The following is a 20,244-nucleotide window of genomic DNA, read 5'->3' as shown; positions in this document are numbered from 1 at the left end:
CACGCTGAGGAAAATGTGCTATTTACAACATTATAAGTTGTCCATTCAGTGACTCTTTACCTTTCAGTTTCTTATCTTTGTGTTTCTGCTGTTGTTCTCTGGCTATTCCCTGAGGTTTCTGAGAATTTTGTGAAGAAAAAAAAAAACAAGTTAATACTTCTCTGGTAGACCACCAACATATTTCCCCACCCTTATTAAGTATGTGATATTAAGATCTTAAATCTGTTGTCGGCTACAGCGGGTGTGTATGTGTGCTTCTCTCTGTGGAGGGGCTGTGATGGCTTGTTTTCTTATTGCATCATTAGTTGAGGGGGTTGTGTGTTTACCAGGGCAGGCTGAACATTGTGGACATTAATGTGTCCTCCTGTGGTTTATGAGCCATTCAGAGCATGTGCACCCATATACACACATGCAATCGACAGTTCACGTGACGATATACTGTAAAGTCGAAAGAATCTGCACATGAACTATCCTGTACCCTAAAGCCATATCTTTTATTTTTGGTAAAAAAAGTGGTGGGTTCTTTGCTCTACTTCTTCACACAACTGCGTGAACGTACCCTCATAGCTATAGGCCTAAAATGAACACGAGGCATAGGGTTAAAGGCTCATTGGGTGGCCGGGCCTATTGGCTATGGTACTCACTGCAGAACACAAGATCCAGGGGGTGTGGTTGGATCCAGAATCCAACACCTCCCACCATACATATACCTAAACCTACCCGTCTCCACCCCCGATTTCCTAAACCCACCCATCTGCACCCCAAACCTACCCATCTCCCAGAGCTCCACCCCTAAACTTACCAAACTCCACCCCCTAGATGTGGATCCAACCACGCCCCCTGGATCTTGTGTTCTGCAGTGAGGGGCTACTGTGTTGTTGGCACAGTTTTAATATTATTTATGAGGCTCCTGAAGAAAAGCATCATTCCTGTCCTCGGCTTTTCATTAATAATCACAAATAATATCCAGAGCAGAACATTAGCCCATAGCAGCTGCGACAAGATGACACATGCATACTCAGAATGAACGAATCCAAGACATAATGTCATTTTTCTCTGCCAAAACCCAGAGAGCATCTTTCTCTCCCTCTGAATATGCATTTCTGTAATTTTTCTGGTCAACGGGGATAAACAAATAGTGTGTTAACTTCACAAGAATCAGGCTACTGCTAATTTCCTGTCATGTCTCGGTAGTTGGAGAGCGGTACTACACCAGCATATTTCTTTGCATAGAGATAAAATGAAGTCATTCAGAAAATGATGTTCTGTCTTGGCGCTTCTGATCTCAGATCTGTTTTCTAACTACATCTCCAGAACGATAAACCTGACCCCAGCCCCGCGGCAAAGGGTGGTGCGGCAGTGATTGGCTACACTGCTGTAAGCAGAGTGTCTCTTTCACTGGCTATTTTCACAGGGGGGTGGGGGGGTTTTGAGGGGGGGAAAGAGGGGGGGCTGGGTGCACATCACTTTTTATTAGCTTAATAAATCACCTTTGTTGTCAATCAAGGCACAGAGAATAATTGGATATGGTTGAATCCTTGCGTGATGGATTATAAATCATTCCAGATTAAATTAAAAGATAATGCACAAACTTAATGGTTTGTGTTTTGCAGTCTAAATTGCCTCGGAGCAGTGTTGTTTTGTTTTCTCGCTTTATTGTGCGCCGTTTTTCTCGCCTCTAAAACCCTGCACGTTTGCCTGCCTTTTGCCGTCCTGCCTCCACCGAGGCTAGGCATATGTGTGTGTGTGTTTCTCCTCATGCGGCGTTGTGTGTAATTTTCTTCATCTTCTATGATGTGTCCATGCGCCGGCGTGTTGTTTCTACGTCTGGTTTTGTTTAGATTATGTGTCTGTTTTCACGTCTGCCCTGCAGCCCGACGGCGGACTCTCGAACAATATCATAGCCAATCAGTCCCCTCCCAGCTCATCTACACCCTCTGCCCTGTCTGCCTCCAAATCAGAATAAGGCAAATCTCTTTCTGTTTGCCTCCGCGGCCCAGCTCGATGCTAACAGATTAACCCTGACATCCTCAACAAGCAGGGCTTGCTTCTCAGGTGCCATCCAATGAGAGAGCGAGGGAAAAGTCGACCCAATAAAGAGCCGAGCAGGAACTAAGGCGGCGGAGGCAGAGAGGCTATATCCTGTGCATTAGCGCCGTGGCTGCCCTGTCCGTTTACGTGCTGACAGATCCACTATTATAATAATCGGCCCGAGAACATGACGGGACGCTGAAGCGATGATGTCGTTTTATTTACGGGCGAGGCAGCCCCCCTCCCCGGCCCGCACTGGCGGACCACGTACCCCGGCGGGCTGGCACGAGCGAGCGAGTAGGTCAAATGACATCTTTTGATCAGAGCTGTCCAAAGAGATCAGAGGAGAGTGGCAGGTAATGGATACCCAGTGACACGCTGAATGGAGAGAGCCAGCGACTAGATGACTGCATGTCTCACATTAGGAGCATCTCGCTCTCTCTATCTAGCTCGTCTTTGCTTTGCAGACCCACTCTCTCTGTGTATCTACATCCCCCTCCTTCTTCCTCTCTCTCTTCCAAGGCCTTCAGATTGACGTCTCGACGTAGTACCTAAATCAGTGGACTGCCACCGGCTAACACTCTGCATTATGGGTTGGAAAATGCCTATTATTTTGCTGCCTAACGTATCTGCCAAGTTCAGGGCTTGTGTACGTGGGAGAGACACAGCCACTTTTTTCATTTCAAATCAGAGATCTTGTCTATTTTCTGTCTTTGTGCATTTGCGGGAGGGATGGGTCACGACTGTCGCTTGTTGGATGACTTGTCCGTGCCTGAGATTTTTTAGTTTTATTTTGATGTTGTAAGTGTGGTGCTTTAATTGGCGTGCTAGGAGCATGTTTTAGCGGACGCATTAAAGCAGCAACACTGCAGTTACACATTCAGATGGAATGGTCTTTGGCCGTTGCGTCATGTCTTGCGCTGAGCGTCCCGTCATGGCATGTCAAATTAAAAGTAGTCAAACTATTAAAAATGCAAGAACATGTATTATGTAAACGCCCTCAAAAAACATGTTCCTTAAAGGGATGGTTCAACCAAAAATGAAAATTATTTCATCAGTTACTCACCCTCATGTTGTTCCAAGCCTGTGTGACTTTCTTTCTTCTGTTGAACATGAAGACTCTAGTAAAAAAGTAAGATATTTAAAATACATTTATTTCATACTATTTATATTTTAAATCTATTAACATGTATACTGATATATCACTCAATACTTATATATATACAATTAATCTTTATTTGGAATGGAGTATCACTTGTGCACAATGCACATTTAATAGTAAGCTTAATCGGTCTTTAAAAGCAAGATATTTAAAGTGTACCTGAAGTATACTTGCAATAGTTCCACTTTATCACAAATATACTTCAGTATATCTTTAGTTGGAATGTCCCTCAGTATATCTTTAGTTGTTTTTTAGAAATTTTTTTTTTTGTGTTTTGAGTACTTTATTTGTTGTTTTTTTTTATAACAAAAGTACAATTGCAGGGAATTTTTATAAATGTAAATGTAATTGTAGTATACTTAGCATGAAATAAAAGTATTTCAAATACATTAACACATCATAGTATATTTTTAACTAGGGCATATTTTGAAGAATTTTGGTAACCAAACCATTTCAGTTACTGTTGACTTCCATTGTATAGACAAAAAAGAGACTTCCACAGAAGAAAGAAAGTAAATTATGACAGAATTTTTATTTTTTGCTGAACTATCCTGACTGGCCAACTCGTCATTCAGAGAAGCCATAGCTTTTTGAAAATGCATTGTTTTTTTCCGTATTCATCTTCTTTCTATACATATATTTTTCTTCTTTGTGCACAGACATAAGCATGTTTATATTGTGCTGTTAATATGTGTTTTGTGTGTGTGTGTATGTGGTAGCAGAGCCGAGTGAGGCCCTGGGGATCACAGCAAGGCAGATCTGTTCTTTCCCATTACCCAGCAACCCTCTCTAATGGGAGACTGACACACTCCTGTGATTCTGAGTGGGACAGAGGGAAGAGAGAGAGGGAGGGAAAGACACATTATGGGAGGGCTTACTAAAAGAGGAAAAGGAACAGCACAAGTCACAGAGCAAAACCGAGAGATTCTCAGTAAGACACACATGTAAACTCATTCAGTCGCCCCTCCCTCCCTCTCTCCCGCTCTCTTTAGTCCTCCTGGGAGTTCCCAGTGTTTGTGTAGATGTGTCTGACCTCTGGTTGCCCTGTGCTTTAGGAATGTGACTTCTCCAAGTGGAGCGCATCTGAATAACAAAGGCAGGCAGGTGGATCATTTGCTGGAGATCATCTTCCTCCTGCTTTATAATTGTTTGTGGTGTCTGTTTGAGAGCTGCTTCAGACAACAGACAGACACTCACACACACACACACACACACACACACACACACACACTAGACTGATTATTAACTAACTTCATATCTGTGCCCATTTTTAGGATATATTTGACTATTCAAAAGTCAAAGGTCAAAAATAAAAATAAAAAATCAGTTAAGTATATTTGTATTTGTACACACATATGACAGGATATGTACAAATATAGATTTTTTCTTCATTTCTATCTGATTATATCTGCACAGGTGAGCTGTAAGTTCATTTCATTGTCTGTTCAGTACAGGAAACACCTGCTGCAATCACAGATTTCTGTCTATCCTCGAGGACATTCGCTCATCATTCAGACAAAAGCCTCAGTCACTGCTGATTTCCAGTGTGACATCCTGAAACACAGATCATAGTAGTGATGGAGCTGGGCTTGGTTATATTATTTGGTTTTGCATTTGTAATGGCTGCTGAAAATTAATCATTTTTAAGACAATAACACTTTAAAATATATTAATAAAATATATAATATATAAATAAAATAAGTTAATTTCAATTGTAAAAATATTTCACAATATGATTGTTTTTATTAGGTTTTTGAATATTAAATTCAGTGTCGGTGAGTGTAAGAAACTTCTTTCAAAAATATTTTAAAAATCCAGAAAAAAATGACCCCAAACTATGGAATGGTAGTGTATTCCATTTTCTTTGCTTCCTTTATTAAATATTTTAATGATTTTGTTTGTTCTTTCAGCTACCAATTCAATTGTAGTACACAGTGTAAAATGTTTTGTAACCTAAAAATGCCCTTCATGCATTAACATGTAAAATTAACATATTTTATGAATATAACATTTTATTTAATATGACTGAATGAAAATGACTACCTTATATCAACAAAAGAATAGAATGATTAAATAAGATATTTTATTATTATTATTATTTTTTTTATTATTATTATTATTATTATTATTATTATTATTATATTTTTTACTGCATACTCTCAGCTCAGATTTGTTTAAATTAATTAAAATTAATTTGACAGAATTTTATCAGTTTTGCCCCAAAATCAACTGGTCTTTTTTTACACATGTAAAAAAAAAAAAAAAAAAGTAAAAGTCACAGACTGTTTCTTCACCTCGGTGTCAGAACAGAAATTGATGCTTTGGTGCACTAAACATAATAAGATTTAAGACCTAAAAATATCACTAAACACACTGTTAAAAGTAGGAGTGATGGTGCTTTCAATCCACACACTTTTAGCTCTATAGATTATTAGTATTAAAATCTTATCTTAGTATTACTTTCATAAAGCGACTGTCTTTTTTTAATAGAGCATGGTAGGCTACTCCCTGCAGTTAGAAATGTGTACGTGGAAATGCTCGTCTGATAGGACAGATGGCCTAGTGATGTGATCTTTCTTAGGAGCAACAGTGGGGCAGACCTTCGGAAGAAGTGTTGGCCAAAATCGTTGGGGACATTCAGGGCAGATGCTGGTGTTCATTAGTGACTAATAGCATTTTGGAAGAGGTGGAGCATGTTTTTACTTCTGAGAACGTCTGTGCTGTGCTTTTTTAACCTCTCAGTTCAAACATTTGATCCAAAAAGCACATGTAAGGTTTTTATTGGAGGCCTCTCGTGAGGATGCGGCTCCAGAACGATTTTGTCAACAGAACTGTATTCGGTCACTGAGCGATACATCATTGAAGTCGATGAATAAACATTATTTCAGTCGAGCAGTTCCTGTAATAATCGGTGCTAAAACACTCTCATCAGAGGTTAAAGACCCCCTCTACGTTTCCTTAGCAAGGGCTTTCTAAATGCCTGCATCAGCACTGAGCCTGCTTTTGAATATAAATCAACTTTTTGTTTGTACGTTATTGTGTTGCACACAGGATCATTTGTATGACTGAGCGCTCACGTGTGTGTTCGAGGCTGTCGAATCTTGATGCCGTGTAGGAGTGTTAACTCCAGTGGAGGTGCTATGGCAGCAGGGGGAAGTTCTGTTCTCCAGCGTGGTTACCGGTTGCTGTGCACATGCAGGGGGGAGAGCGGGGGTGTGTAAACATACACACACATACACACACTGTCAGGGGCTCTCCCGCTGAGTGGCATGAGCGGGCGATTAGCCGTGCTAGCGTCTGTGTTTACCAGCTCTCTCTCTCAGTTCTGCCAGCGCCGATGCACCTCCAGCCCTGTTTCTTTTCTTTAATCCACACCAGCTTGCTCTTTCTCTCGCTCTCTCTCTCTCACACTCTTCCACCAGCTCACATTTTCACATTATTATAAAAAATGATGAGAGCATTTTTAAAGATTTTAAATACCTGTGATTCTTTTTTAACAGTTTTTTTTTCCTCAAGGTTTTTTATTGTACAATAGGTGTGATTCTTTCTTAAAGTGAACCTTAAATAATTAAAATGGACCAGAATTTAATTTCTTATTGTCCCTGGTCTTATTGGGAATGATTCATGTTACATGTTATTTAAAAAAAAAAAAAAAAAAAAAGTCTTGATAATGTTTAATCTTAGCTCCTTTTTTTTGTTTTTTTTTGGAAATGACTTTCTCTTTTTGCTGAAATCATTATATTTATCAAACTCTCATTCAGTCTGGCTACATTACAGTATGTAACATGCTTTCCACAATCCAATCAGTTACTGATAGATAAAATCGAGTCACCTTTTTTTTCCCCGGGAAATATGGATGTAAAATCGGTTGCAAATGGCAATTCACATTCGATTAATATTTTAGGAATTTAGTAATATTTTAAGAATGTTATTTATCATTTAAATGTTTGTGTACTAAATCTGTGGCATGCTGTAACAACAATTTCCATTAACGCAATTACCATGTTATGGTAATGCAGTGGCAGTATAAACCTAGCAGGCAAGTATGCAACATCACAAATAAACGTTTAAAATATGCAGCTATCAACTTTGCTATTAAAGTCACAGATGCTGTCCATAAACATTTAAGTTGTAAACAACCCAGAATATTCCTTTAATGTTTTCATAAATGAAAATACCTCTGGTCTTCATCTGGTTGCGGAGACAATGCAGGGAAACAAAACTTGTTACAGTTATAGCCATGGTAACCATCACTTGGTAACAGGCACGCATTCTATAAACAAAACACCAATGATTCCATAGGTAGAGGCCTTTTATCTGTGACTGCGTCGGTCATTTTCTTTCTTGTTTTCTCTCTGTGTTACGCTTCTCTGTCCATCCAATCCATCTCAATGTGCCGTTTATAGGCAGGGCAGGCCAGGCTGGCGAAAATGGTCTCAGTGAGCTCTCTCTTTCTCTCCAGCTAGCCTTGGAGCAGGGCCTCCATCAGTCAGTAGGCCTGGTCGATGGGGCGTCTCTCTGGAATCGATGGCACGCCTGTCTGCTTCGTCCATCCTTCTCTCTCTGCCTCTGCTGTCCAGCCATGCCCCCTCACCCACCCCAGTGCTGGACACACACACACAGTCACATCTAATGTACACATGCGTACATACACGTCTGGCCTCCCCACCAATTTGTCTGTGCATGTCAAATTGCAATAATTAAGCATTATTGATCTCAAATTCAATTAACTTCATTAACGCAGGTCATGATAGCCGAGGAGAGATGGAGGGGAGGTGAGGAAAGTAGTGAGGGCATAGGACGAGAGGAAAGAGGAGAAGAGAAGTGGATTGGTGCTATCTCATATTCTCCAGCTGCACACAGACAGCCTGTCTGCTTAAGGCTACAAACCATTTTCCTCTTAATGATATCACATTGCAGATAGTGGCATATTAGAGAGAGATACCTCCCATTATAAATGTGGGCTTTAGGGGCTATATATAGCAGCTTTAATTACCAACTACTTACTCTTTCACTCTCTTCAGCTCATCTGCACACCCAGAAGTATTGGACCGGGCTGCCGACTTCAGCGGCTGTCTGTATAAGTGAGGCCGATTGCAAACAAGAACAAATAGCAGCAGCTGCCTTGGGGGGTGTTAACTTGGTTCACACGTACTGTATAAAGTTCTCTTGTCCATGTATAGAAAGAAACACACAGCAAAAAGACATGACAACTGAAGGCTGAGAATTTTTTTCTGTTCTTATATATATTTTTAATGCTGAATCCTTAAAAGTATCACAATATCTACAAAAAATGCTAAGCAGCACAACTGTTTTTAACATTGATAATAATAAGAAATGTTTCTTGAGCAAAAAATCTGCATATTAGAATGATTTTTGAAAGATCATGTGACACTGAAGTCTGATGGCCATTGGAAATTCAGCTTTGCCGTCATAAAATTATAATTTTTTTTATTTCCAACTAATCACTTTTAGCAGTAATGCATATACACACACACACACACACACAAACACACAATATTCTTACTATTTATGCTACTATTTATTATATACCGGATACCATTCCTATTAATAGCCTAAATATAATAGCCTATTATATATAATTTCAGAATGTTTTGTACATTTCATTTGTTATCACTTTTAAATGTATTACGTAAATATTCAATAAATTAGATTTATGGTTGACAGTAGCTGCTTTATTTTAATTAAAAAGTCTTAGTTCTTGCAATCATTCAAACAATATAATCACAAATGGTTTAGTCATATTTGCATAACTTAGTTAACATTCATCGTGTTCCTTGATTAAAGGGCTTGAGTATTAGATTTATCACTGTGATATGTATTAAGGTTTTTACTTACTCTGATATGTTTGAAGACAGTATGTGCTCTAATAGTCCAGACCCAGGCGGCCCTTTAAGTTTGCAAGGTTATGCTCTCCACTGCCTTAGAAAACAGCATTCTCTGCTGGTCGTCTCCCTGGATGTCCGAGTGTAAATTAGATCAGGCTCTTCTTCCAATCTGATGCCAAATCATTGGGAGGTCATTCTCATTTTGCCCCCACCCTACCACTCTTGGATCCAAGCATCCTGTTTTCTAATTAAAACAGCACCTGTGTGGTGTGGGTAGGCCTGTACCGGAGCACTGGCTTCAGAAGGTCCAGGGATGAAATCTTAATATTGTTCCCAGCCAGAATACACAGACTCTAGGTACACTGGGGGCTTGGGAACCTGGAATACAGCCAGGACATGCACCAACACTCTGTGCGTGCAAGTGTGTGTGTGTGTGTGTGTCACAGATTGTCGGGTCTCTCTCTTGTTAGCCCCTGCCTCTGCTTTCTTCAAGTCTTTCTCCACCCCTCTCAGGATACCTTGGGGCTTATGACCGATTGTTGTGTTGTCAAGCAGTGCTAATTCTGTGTTTGGTATCGGAAAATGAATTTTGAACAAAACACACGTACACAGAAACATGTACACACATCTCCCTCAGATTTGCTGTAGGGTGTACGCCTACTCACTGGCAATACTTACTCTGTGCTCTACATACAGTCAAGTTCAGGTCAAGGTTACAGTGAGACAGGTTTGCTTGTACTTGAAGTGATGAGCAAATGTTCTCTCTCTCTCTCTCTCTCTCTCTCTCTCTCTCTCTCTCTCTCTCTCTCTCGTTTTTTTTTTTTTTTTTGCCCATTGGCACCCTCACCCTCCTTTTTAAGTTTAATTACCAGCTAATCATTTTGTGTAATTATGTTCAAGGTTGACCTTACATTTTACATGTAGTGGTTTAGCGGCAGCTAAAAATTTCATGCTAAACCTCCACCTTTGTGTGTGTGTGTGTGCGCACGTGTGTGTGTTGTAATCTTTGTGAATAGGTTTAAAGTGTATGAATTTGAAGGAACCAGGTTTTTACATTGCTATTTGGCCTTGATGTAAAGCTCGGCTTCTCCTGCTTCCTGAACGAAGGCATTGTTCTCTTAAACAGCTGTCGTTTTGGCTGATTCAGAACAGATGGCTGTGTGTGAGCGTGTGCATGTGAGTTTATGTGTGCTGCACGATCACAGTTGGTTGTGATTTGTGTAGGGGGCGATTCGATTTCACAGACTGGCTGTGATGTGTGTGAGAAGATGGATCCTAATAATAATGCTGTAAAAAATCACTATTGAATGGTCTTTTTTTTTTCTTTGTTTTGACACTTCAGTAGCTGTTGTAATCAATGTATATGCATTATGTTAATAAATAATGATGATAATAATACAAACAAAACTGATAATCATTTAGTTAATTAATTATAGGCCTAAGTAATAAGTAGATTATTTTGATTTTGATTTTTTGACATTACAAAAAACAATGGAATTCTGTGGAGTGTAATGAAACAGCACAGAATGCTTGAATTTGTGAGGTATGCACATTACAACTAGAAAAAAGTAAAAAGGGGTCTGTCCCTCTGCCAGTCCCTTGGCATCATTCTGCCAAGGGTTACAAAATCACTGTCCTGGTGTTGATGGCATTCTTTTTGCTGTTTGGTTGTTGTTGTTTCATAGCCATCATATCTGCATCACAGCAGTGTTGTTTTGTTAAACTTAAATGAAATATTTTCTCTCAAAAAATTTTTTTGAGGGGCTGATGTAAATTTGATGTAGTCCTTGTTGAGGAAATCCTGGAATGTTCCTTGTATACAAACTGACAATATTGTATTTAGAATTAAATGTATATGCTGTGTGTTGAAGTTGTAGCATGAGTAGTTTGACATTTGTGGTATTTAGACATGATAGAATGTGTTCACAGAAAACCAATGTGTCCATTGGAGTGTCCTCTCTCTCTCCATTGTTTACATACCTGGTCAAAAGCGTGATTAACTGACACAGTCAGGAATGCACGGAATTATTTCAATGCATTACATTTCTCTCTGTGTCTCTTTCTCTCTTTGCATGACGTCCACTGGAAGTTAAAAAGAATATATTTTTTGTAGCTTATTTCTTTAGGCTTGCACAAATATGACCGTGTTTTTCATGAGCATTTGCGTTCTCCAGGCTAAACTGTAAATAATAACTTTCAACTTTCTAATCTTTCGTAATTGACACAAATGTGTTTGGTGCAGGGATTTTTATGTCGGAAATGTACATACAATCATTTTTATTTACAAGCAGGCAAGCCTTTGCTGGGTAATGAGTGAGAATGCTTTCTTAATTTAAATGGTGAGTGTGTCTGTTTGGGAATGCATTAGGGGCTGCTGAAGAAGCGTAAGACATATTAATTGACAGACAGGAACTGCTGTCTCTGAGGTTGATACAAGTAATTTATTACTTCAGAAACGAATGCCACCTCCAGAATGTGCTTCATTAATTTCAAATTTAGTTTTAACTTCAAGCTGTTGCCCCTTGAGAAGAATAAGGTGGCAACTTCGGTTTGAAGAGTCATTTTTTCCATTCTTTTACCCCACCCCCTGCCGCACTCTCTTGTCAGAACAAAGGAAGAGAGAAACATAACTTCATTCCATGTGGCAATGTAATGCAATTGGAAAGCAGAGAAGGAATTACTGCAACACTTTATAATATAAAAAAGTCTGACTGATTGTTGTTGTTTTTTTTTTTACTCCTGGAGAAAACATACTGATGCCTGACATTTCTATCAACTGTCTATCCACCATATAAGGCATTGTAGGAATGCAATGTGTCAAATCTTCATCACTGGACAATGTAATAACATGTTTTTTTTCTTTCTGTTTCTTTTATCTCTTTTTTTTTACCTGCAGCATATGTGCCAGACGAGCTAAAGGAGGCTGCCTTACTAGATGAGGATGTTGAAGGAGAGGATTCAGCTGTGGAGGAGGAACCTGCCATGAAGTATGTGTGCCAGGACAAGGACTTACTCCTTAAAGACAGGCAAGGCTTCCATGACTCTCCACCAGCGGATTTCTCCAGCCATGACATGGACAGCGAGTCACACCTGAGTGAGTCCAGTGACCGAATGTCAGACTTTGAGAGTGCCTCAGTGAAGAACGAAGAAGATAGTTCAGCCAAGGAGCCCCTCACATCTCTTTCTTCAACTTCATCAGTGATGATGACGACAACAGCCACGCCAAGCAGTGAGGAGGTGACACAATTAGGCCCAGACAGCCTGGAGCAGATGAAAGCTATCTACACTAGCTTCCTGACCAACTCCTACTGGTCATCGCTGAACTTGAATATGTCTCAGCAAACAGCAGAAAAGCCCCCACGTAGTCACAGTAGTAGCAGCAGCAGTAGTAGCAGCAGCAGTAGCTGTGGTAGTGGTGGTTACGACTGGCACCAGACAGCAGTGGCTAAGACCTTGCAGAATGTTTCACAGAACCAGAGTAGACTGATGCACCCAGCATCTGAGCCAAACCTCTTCAGTACTGTGCAGCTTTATCGGCAGAGCACCAAACTCTACGGTTCCATCTTCACTGGTGCAAGCAAATTCCGCTGCAAAGACTGCAGTGCCGCCTATGACACTCTGGTCGAGCTCACCGTGCACATGAATGAGACCGGCCACTACCGAGATGATAACCATGAGACAGACAGTGAAGGTGCCAAGCGTTGGTCAAAGCCTCGCAAGCGTTCCCTGCTGGAGATGGAAGGAAAAGAGGATGCCCAGAAAGTTCTTAAGTGCATGTACTGTGGTCATTCCTTTGAGTCACTGCAGGACCTTAGTGTTCACATGATCAAGACGAAACACTACCAGAAAGTGCCTCTTAAGGAACCAGTAACTCCTGTGGCAGCCAAGATTATCTCCTCAGCTCGTAAAAGAGCTCCCATTGAGCTAGAAATACCCAGCTCACCAGATTCCAATGGTGGCACCCCCAAGCCTTCTTTGTCTGACCCCAACGACCTTCTTCAAAAGACCCCCAATCCCTACATCACACCCAACAATCGGTATGGACACCAGAATGGTGCTAGTTATGCATGGCAGTTTGAGTCACGGAAATCCCAAATCCTGAAGTGCATGGAGTGTGGAAGCTCGCATGACACACTGCAGGAGCTGACGGCCCATATGATGGTGACAGGACACTTCATCAAGGTCACTAACTCTGCCATAAAGAAAGGCAAACCTATCATGGAGTCGATGTCCACAACGGCTCCTAACACCATACCTACTAATGAAGACAAGGTACAGTCAGTGCCACTGGCTGCCACCGCATTTTCCCCACCACCACCTGCACCTCCTCCCCCTAGTATCTCCCCTGCCATCACACCCATGGAGATTAAAAAGGAGGAGAAGGAAGTGGAGTGTACCAAGGAGACAAATAATAGCAAAGACAAGAAGGCAACAGACAGTGAGACCGACGAGAAGTTTGAAGTCTCATCGAAATATCCATATTTGACAGAGGAAGATCTTGAAGAAAGCCCTAAGGGGGGGTTTGACATTCTGAAGTCTCTCGAGAATACAGTAACATCTGCCATCAACAAAGCACAGAATGGCACACCCAGCTGGGGAGGCTACCCCAGTATTCACGCTGCCTACCAGCTTCCAAACATTATGAAACTGTCCCTGCGCAACTCAGGGAAAAGTTCTCCGCTGAAGTATATGTTTTCTGGAGAAGAGATCCTGTCTCCAACCAAATGCCAACCTCTAATTTCTCCACCTAGTTGCCAAACATCCCCTTTGCCCAAAAACAACTTCCATGCCATGGAGGAGCTAGTCAAAAAAGTCACAGAAAAAGTGGCCAAAGTAGAGGAGAAGATGAGGGATCCTGGAGCTAGATCTTCTCCACTTAGACGGACCACACCCTCCCCTTGCAGTAGCGATGCAGGGGAATCTGCCAGAGGGGAGTCCCCCAAGGAAAGGAGAGGAGCCAAAACCCCTGAGACTAATGGGGGCGGAAACACTCACAAAGACTCAAACGGTGATGCACTTACAAAAGAGTCCCTGGAGAATGGTACTGACCATGCTGCCAAAACCCCTGTGTCTACCCTATGCAGCAGCACTGCTATTATAACCGACCATCCTCCAGAGCAGCCATTTGTCAACCCTTTAAGTGCGCTTCAGTCTGTCATGAATGTTCACCTAGGAAAAGCTGCCAAACCTGCCCTGCCGTCCCTTGACCCCATGAGCATGCTCTTTAAGATGAGCAACAGCCTGGCAGAGAAGGCAGCTGTAGCTGCCTCCACTCCATCTCAGACCAAAAAAACCAACGAGCATCTAGACCGCTACTTCTACCACATCAACAATGACCAGCCTATTGATCTGACCAAAGGCAAGAGCGATAAGAGCAACTCCCTGGGATCTGCTGCCCTGTCCTCCTCCACCTCCACTCCCACCTCAATTTCACCATCATCGACCATCACCATGGCAAAAGCCTCATCTGCTGTGGCTTCCTTCATGTCCAACTCGCCTCTGCGCGAAAATGCCCTGTCCGATATCTCTGATATGCTACGTAACCTCACAGAGAGTCATGCATCCAAGTCCTCCACACCAACAAGTCTTTCAGAGCGCTCAGATATAGACGGATCGACGCCGGAGGAAGCAGACGAGATTTCTCCCGCTCAGAAACGAAAGGGTCGGCAGTCCAACTGGAATCCACAACATCTACTTATCTTGCAGGCACAGTTTGCCTCCAGTTTGCGGCAAACGGGTGATGGCAAGTACATTATGTCGGACCTCAGTCCACAGGAGCGCATGCATATTTCCCGCTTCACTGGCCTCTCAATGACCACCATCAGCCACTGGCTGGCCAACGTCAAATACCAGCTGAGGCGGACAGGTGGCACAAAGTTCTTGAAAAATCTAGACTCTGGCCACCCTGTCTTCTTCTGCAGTGACTGTGCATCACAGATCCGTTCCCCCTCTACCTATGTCAGCCATCTTGAGTCACATCTGGGCTTCCGGCTCAGGGACCTGGCCAAGTTGTCTGGAGAGCATCTCGTTAGCCAGATCTCACGCCATAGCAAGGGGCTTTCTGAGAAACTGCTTTCAACCCAAGCGCATTCTTTGGCCCATTCAATCCCCAACCCCAGTCCTCACTCACTCACCCCCTCCCCTTCCCCGGATGAGGAGGCAAATGGCACCTCATATCAGTGTAAACTGTGTAACCGGACTTTTGCCAGCAAGCACGCTGTCAAGCTCCATCTGAGTAAGACCCATGGTAAATCCCCTGAGGACCATCTTATGTATGTTAGTGAACTTGAGAAACCTTAGCGATGGCCAAGGACAAAAACTGTCTCTCATCTCTTTATTTCCTGTCCTTTTTTCAAGCCTTCTGACTAACATTTCTTAAGGAAAAAAAAAATATTAAAAGAACTGAAAGTAATTAACGAAGAACTAACTGCACATAGATGCCAGAAAACTACTGTTTAGTTTTGGCACATCATTTGGAGTTTTCCTCTGGGGAACACTCATTTGGCCCTAGAGACATTAATTTTCTGCATTTTTAGTTCACAATGGAAAACAGAGAAAATGATGACAAATGATTTTCTAACTGTGCAGTGCTGAGTGAAGAGGTCACTGGTAAAATATGAAGGTAAATAAAAAGACTTAAAATGAAGTTGTATGTATTTGAAAGTTGTGTAAATTGAATTTTTTTGGCATCCTTGAGATGTAGTAAGCTGCATGCATTAATGAAATGGTTTAGTTCAATGTTTGATAACAACTAAATCTGGGCTTTTCTTTATCTCTCGCTTTACTTCTCTCATTTTTTCCCTCTTTTTTCTTTTTTTTTTTTTTTTTTTTTTAATGTGACCTAAGTATGCTGGTGTCAGCAGAAAAATTTAACCCTCTGAGTACGCCTAAATACTTCTATATTTACAACCCCCCAAAAGTAAACAAAAATATATGTATAAAAAAGAGAGAAATTAAGAGATTGGAAATCACCGAGTTTGTATGTATTCGAGTGGGTAAATTCAAGGGTATTTTGACTATATACTAAAAATCACCTTGTCTGATGGATCACCTCTTACACAGCTTGCAGTGCAGAAATATATGTGAATCCAAAATAGCAGTTTTTTAGTTTGCTCAAATCAGGGGCCTTTATGAATTCAGGTCAGTGTAAAAATGTGTACATAAAAACATAAACTAATTTCTGTCTAAATTATGCATCATTTTATATTTTTTAATTTAAGATGAGTATGACTATCTACTGGTGCACAATATATGAAGACATTAATTAAATTGTTTTGCACAATAGTTTTATAAATATGTTATTTAATCAGAAGATATGAAAATGAGAAGAAGAAAAAAATAATCACCCTAAAGTTTTATTTCCAACTCGTGCTCAAAGGGTTAAAACTTCTTGTACAAGACAGTACTTGTTCCATCATTTCACTTAAATGGTTGTATAAAAAGATGCTACTTTATAATGTAAGGAGGAATTCCACAATGTAACCTTTTATTTATAAACACTCTTGGTTGTTGTTTCATATTGTAGAATGCCTTTTTGATTGGTATCTTTTATTTTGTTGTTCTGTCTAATTATTCCTCCATAAAACCACACTGCAGCTTCATCATTTTTGGGGATATGAAAGGTAACCATGGTTACCTTACCTCCAATTGACAGTTCTGCTACATTTTGGCAGTTAATTTACTGAAGTAACTGACAGCTGCCAGTGAATGGAAATCTTATGTGTAAAATATTGGCATGTTAACAGCACAGGCACTGTTATGCATTCTGTGCTGTGTTTCTTTTTTTGTTGTTGTTGACAATGAAGCACTCATTATATGACTTCATATAACCTTTTTTCTACTGCAGCATTAAATTGAAATTGTTTTGGTTTTTTGCAATAACTTGATGTGTCGTGGCTCACAATTCTGTCGGGCGCCGGGGGATAAGAAATGAGCAGATTAAAGAGAACTGCTGTCAGTTAAATAGCATTCGACAAGTGTGTGAAAGACGTTTGTGTGGCAGTAGGGGTAGACCACCGGACCTCTGACAGGTATGAGCATATTAAAATCCACCAGGTGGCTTGTGTGTGTGTGCACAAGCATAGACCTCTGCTACTGGTCTCCCAAATATTAAGTGTTTATCTCTTATGCGGCAGACTTTAGTGGTGTCATATATTTTTGGCAGATCTATCCCATCACTCCTCTCATCTAATTCCCTGCCTGGTGACACATCGACTCACAACGTCTCCTAATATGGTTTAACTAGGGAAGCATCAGGCAGCGTGAAGAGCGATGCGCCTTTCCCTCTCTACAAAGGAATGTAACAGATAATTGCTCTGGCATTAACTGTCTCTTTTTCACCATTTTCACTGTTGTAATTAGCTCAGGTTCCCATTTTGCAGGGACAAATTTGTTTGGGCCTCATCCAGGATGACAACAGAATCGCATTTAGAGTATGACTACAAAATTCTGCTTTGGCATAGACTGCACTCAAAGAATATGTAAATGACATACTGTATATGCTGATTCCCAGCTTGGTGTTTGTGTATGTGAGGGAGAAAGAGAGAGAGAGAGAGAACCTTTGTGAACAGATCAGTGGAAGTAGGGGCACGTATAAGATAATATCTCATAATGGTGGGACACTTTCTCAAAAATGGTTTACTGTTTAGTTACCGAATATGTTCCTCGTCAGAACTGTCAGAGAGCATTCAGCATGCACACACACACACACACACACACACATTCAAAGACGTCAGGAGCCAGGTAGAGGGGACATCATGTGTGGTGACAAGGTGCTGCTGTGTGTGAAAATGTCAGCCTTCACAGGCTTCCCTGAAGTCTGGCGCCATATTTAAGGTGCTCATTAGTCGCAAAGAAAATGTGCATGGAATTGAAGTGTAAGAAAGCCATTTTCTCTCCTCTCTCCCAGCCTGGTAAGCCACAAAACTAGGGGTTATTAAGTTTGAAAACAACTACACATGGAGACATTTAACTATTAAGAAATGCCTACACACTCCCACACATGCAAATAAACAATATCCCACTCCTCCCCAATGCTAATGCCATCTTTTTAAAGCAACTTGAGCTGCGCACAGGACACCGCATGTGCCGGATCACTGTTGCATTTGAATTTGACCCACTTCACGACGGGGAGTAAACAAATTGTAAACAGGCACACACATGCACAGCCAAAGGTATGTTTGTGTAGAAAAGGCCTACATAATTGCTTTGTGTCTAAATACCCCAACAATGAGTATATTTCCCAGGATGTGAGGAGCGTAATTGGTCTGTACACATAATCTGCTCAGAATGAGAGGTTTACGTGTGCGGGAGTGAACTGCACATTGGAGGCTTTATCTCTGTTGCGCTGTTACAAAAGGCCAGAGTGTCTAAAGCTCAGTGAAACTCTTGAAGCAGCCCTCTCCAACACAAATGAATGCTGTGTTGTAATGCTATTGAGCTACTGAGGGACTTTATGTATTGCTGGACTTTTCAGATAAACGAAATTGCGGATTATGCACGCCGGCAACGGAAATGTATCTGTGTTTGCGCTATCACACACAAACACACGCAGAGCGTTTCAGTAGGCCTTTACAATAAGTGGGCACCGGCATGTCCCGCCATAGCAAATTACAATGATGCAGGCGATGCGCATCCGCTACTCAACAATCAGGCCTGATTGATTCACTGCTGAGCTGACCCAAGGCTTCACTTTGTCTGTGGACGCCTTTGAGGCGAGCTGTCTCTCTTAACCTGTGTAATTTACATGCACTGTAATTCACTCACCATCTGCAGTCTCACCTTGGAAGCACTTCCCATTACAAATGCTAATTTAGAGCACCTTGTAAATTCATTCAATCACACGTTTATGCGTAGACAATCTACACACACGGATGAGAAAAAAGCAGATATTAGCAAAAAAAAAAAAAAAAAAATCTCCTTTAAATCATGGGCGTGTCCCAATGACCCCAACATTACCCCAAGTAGTAATGGAGAGAGAGAGAAGGGGAGGCGTCGTTGCGTTTTGTAATGCACCGCCATAGATCTTCAAGCTGTCACGTTCCCAAAGTATCTTAAAATAATGAGTGTGATGAATGTGTGATTTCCCTAATTTACGGGGCCTTGGTGTGCTCCCGGCTACTTGCAGGATAGAAATCTTAAATGGGGCTTGAACGGTTCTTTTCACAACAAGAAATCAATACGCTGCGCATCTTAGGGAACTAGGAGTTAGAGAGAGTTTAATGCTCACTTAAAAGCTTTAAACACACACCTGTAGTCTCAGGACCATCACACATACGTGGTCGTGTGTGTGTGTTTGTCATTTATACCACTTGTCTCCGAGAGCCGGTTGGCTGTCAGTGGCTCAGTAAGATGACAAAGGGCATAATGGCGTTGTGCAGCAGTGTGCCATTACAAATGTGATCACCAATCACTCGAGACACAACACACTCCACGCAGGAAGAGGTAATAAGGTCTCAGTGAGCGCGCACACTCACTCCCTCCCAACCCGCTCACATTCCCACATGGGCCTGCGTGTCTATGAGACAAACATACCGGGGGGAAGAATTATCTACAGTGCAAAAGCAGTTAGTTGCTACAATACAGATGCACACATACGCCTCAGTATTCATCACAAACGGCAGGCGTTAAAGCCCACCAACACAGATGAATGAAAAAAGCCACTATAAAATGCATATAAAAGACACTGAGGGTGAATCTTTTAGTGCTTGTAACACAATAAAATTTGTCTGAGATGGTTGGGAGTTGCTGATGCCTGCACCATGTCTTCATTTATGTACTAATTCATTTTAATTTGCCTTCAAAACAGCATTACTTCTGTTTGCACTGCACCTATGCCCTAGAGACAAACTAAAATTATGCATGTTAAATGTCGCCATGCTCAGTACAGAGTGTTCATGATATTAGATGCCACAAAGCTGTTAGTTGGCTGAATGTGTGAATCAGAAAGTTTCACATATTTTACATAATACATATGAAATTATACCCTTAAGAGAATTAGAATGAAATTAAATTAATTCAAGGCAAAATTATAAAAGAAATAAGAAGAACAATCATTAAAAAAATCTATCTATCTATCTATCTATCTATCTATCTATCTATCTATCTATCTATCTATCTATCTATCTATCTATCTATCTATCTATCTATCTATCCTTTATTCAAATGGCTAATTTGCATCTGTATGTGTGTCATTGTCATTAA

The 20,244-nt window shown here is 41.1% G+C and overlaps 1 protein-coding gene across 1 annotated transcript in view; it reads left to right on the top strand.

The window, feature by feature from the left end:
* tshz3b (teashirt zinc finger homeobox 3b) overlaps positions 1 to 19,683 on the top strand; it is a 40,411-nt gene extending 20,728 nt beyond the window's left edge. Inside the window, exon 3 of the mRNA XM_042728150.1 lies at positions 11,939 to 19,683. Within this exon, the coding sequence (XP_042584084.1) occupies positions 11,939 to 15,342 (3,404 nt within the window). The 3' untranslated portion in view covers positions 15,343 to 19,683. The remainder of the gene's footprint in view (positions 1 to 11,938) is intronic.
* Positions 19,684 to 20,244: the final 561 nt, after the last annotated feature.

The sequence above is a fragment of the Cyprinus carpio genome, chromosome B7 (genome assembly GCF_018340385.1).
Source record: "Cyprinus carpio isolate SPL01 chromosome B7, ASM1834038v1, whole genome shotgun sequence".
Taxonomy (NCBI): Eukaryota; Metazoa; Chordata; class Actinopteri; order Cypriniformes; family Cyprinidae; genus Cyprinus; species Cyprinus carpio.
Note: the sequence above shows the minus strand (reverse complement) of the source record. Positions and strands in the feature narration are given on the sequence as shown.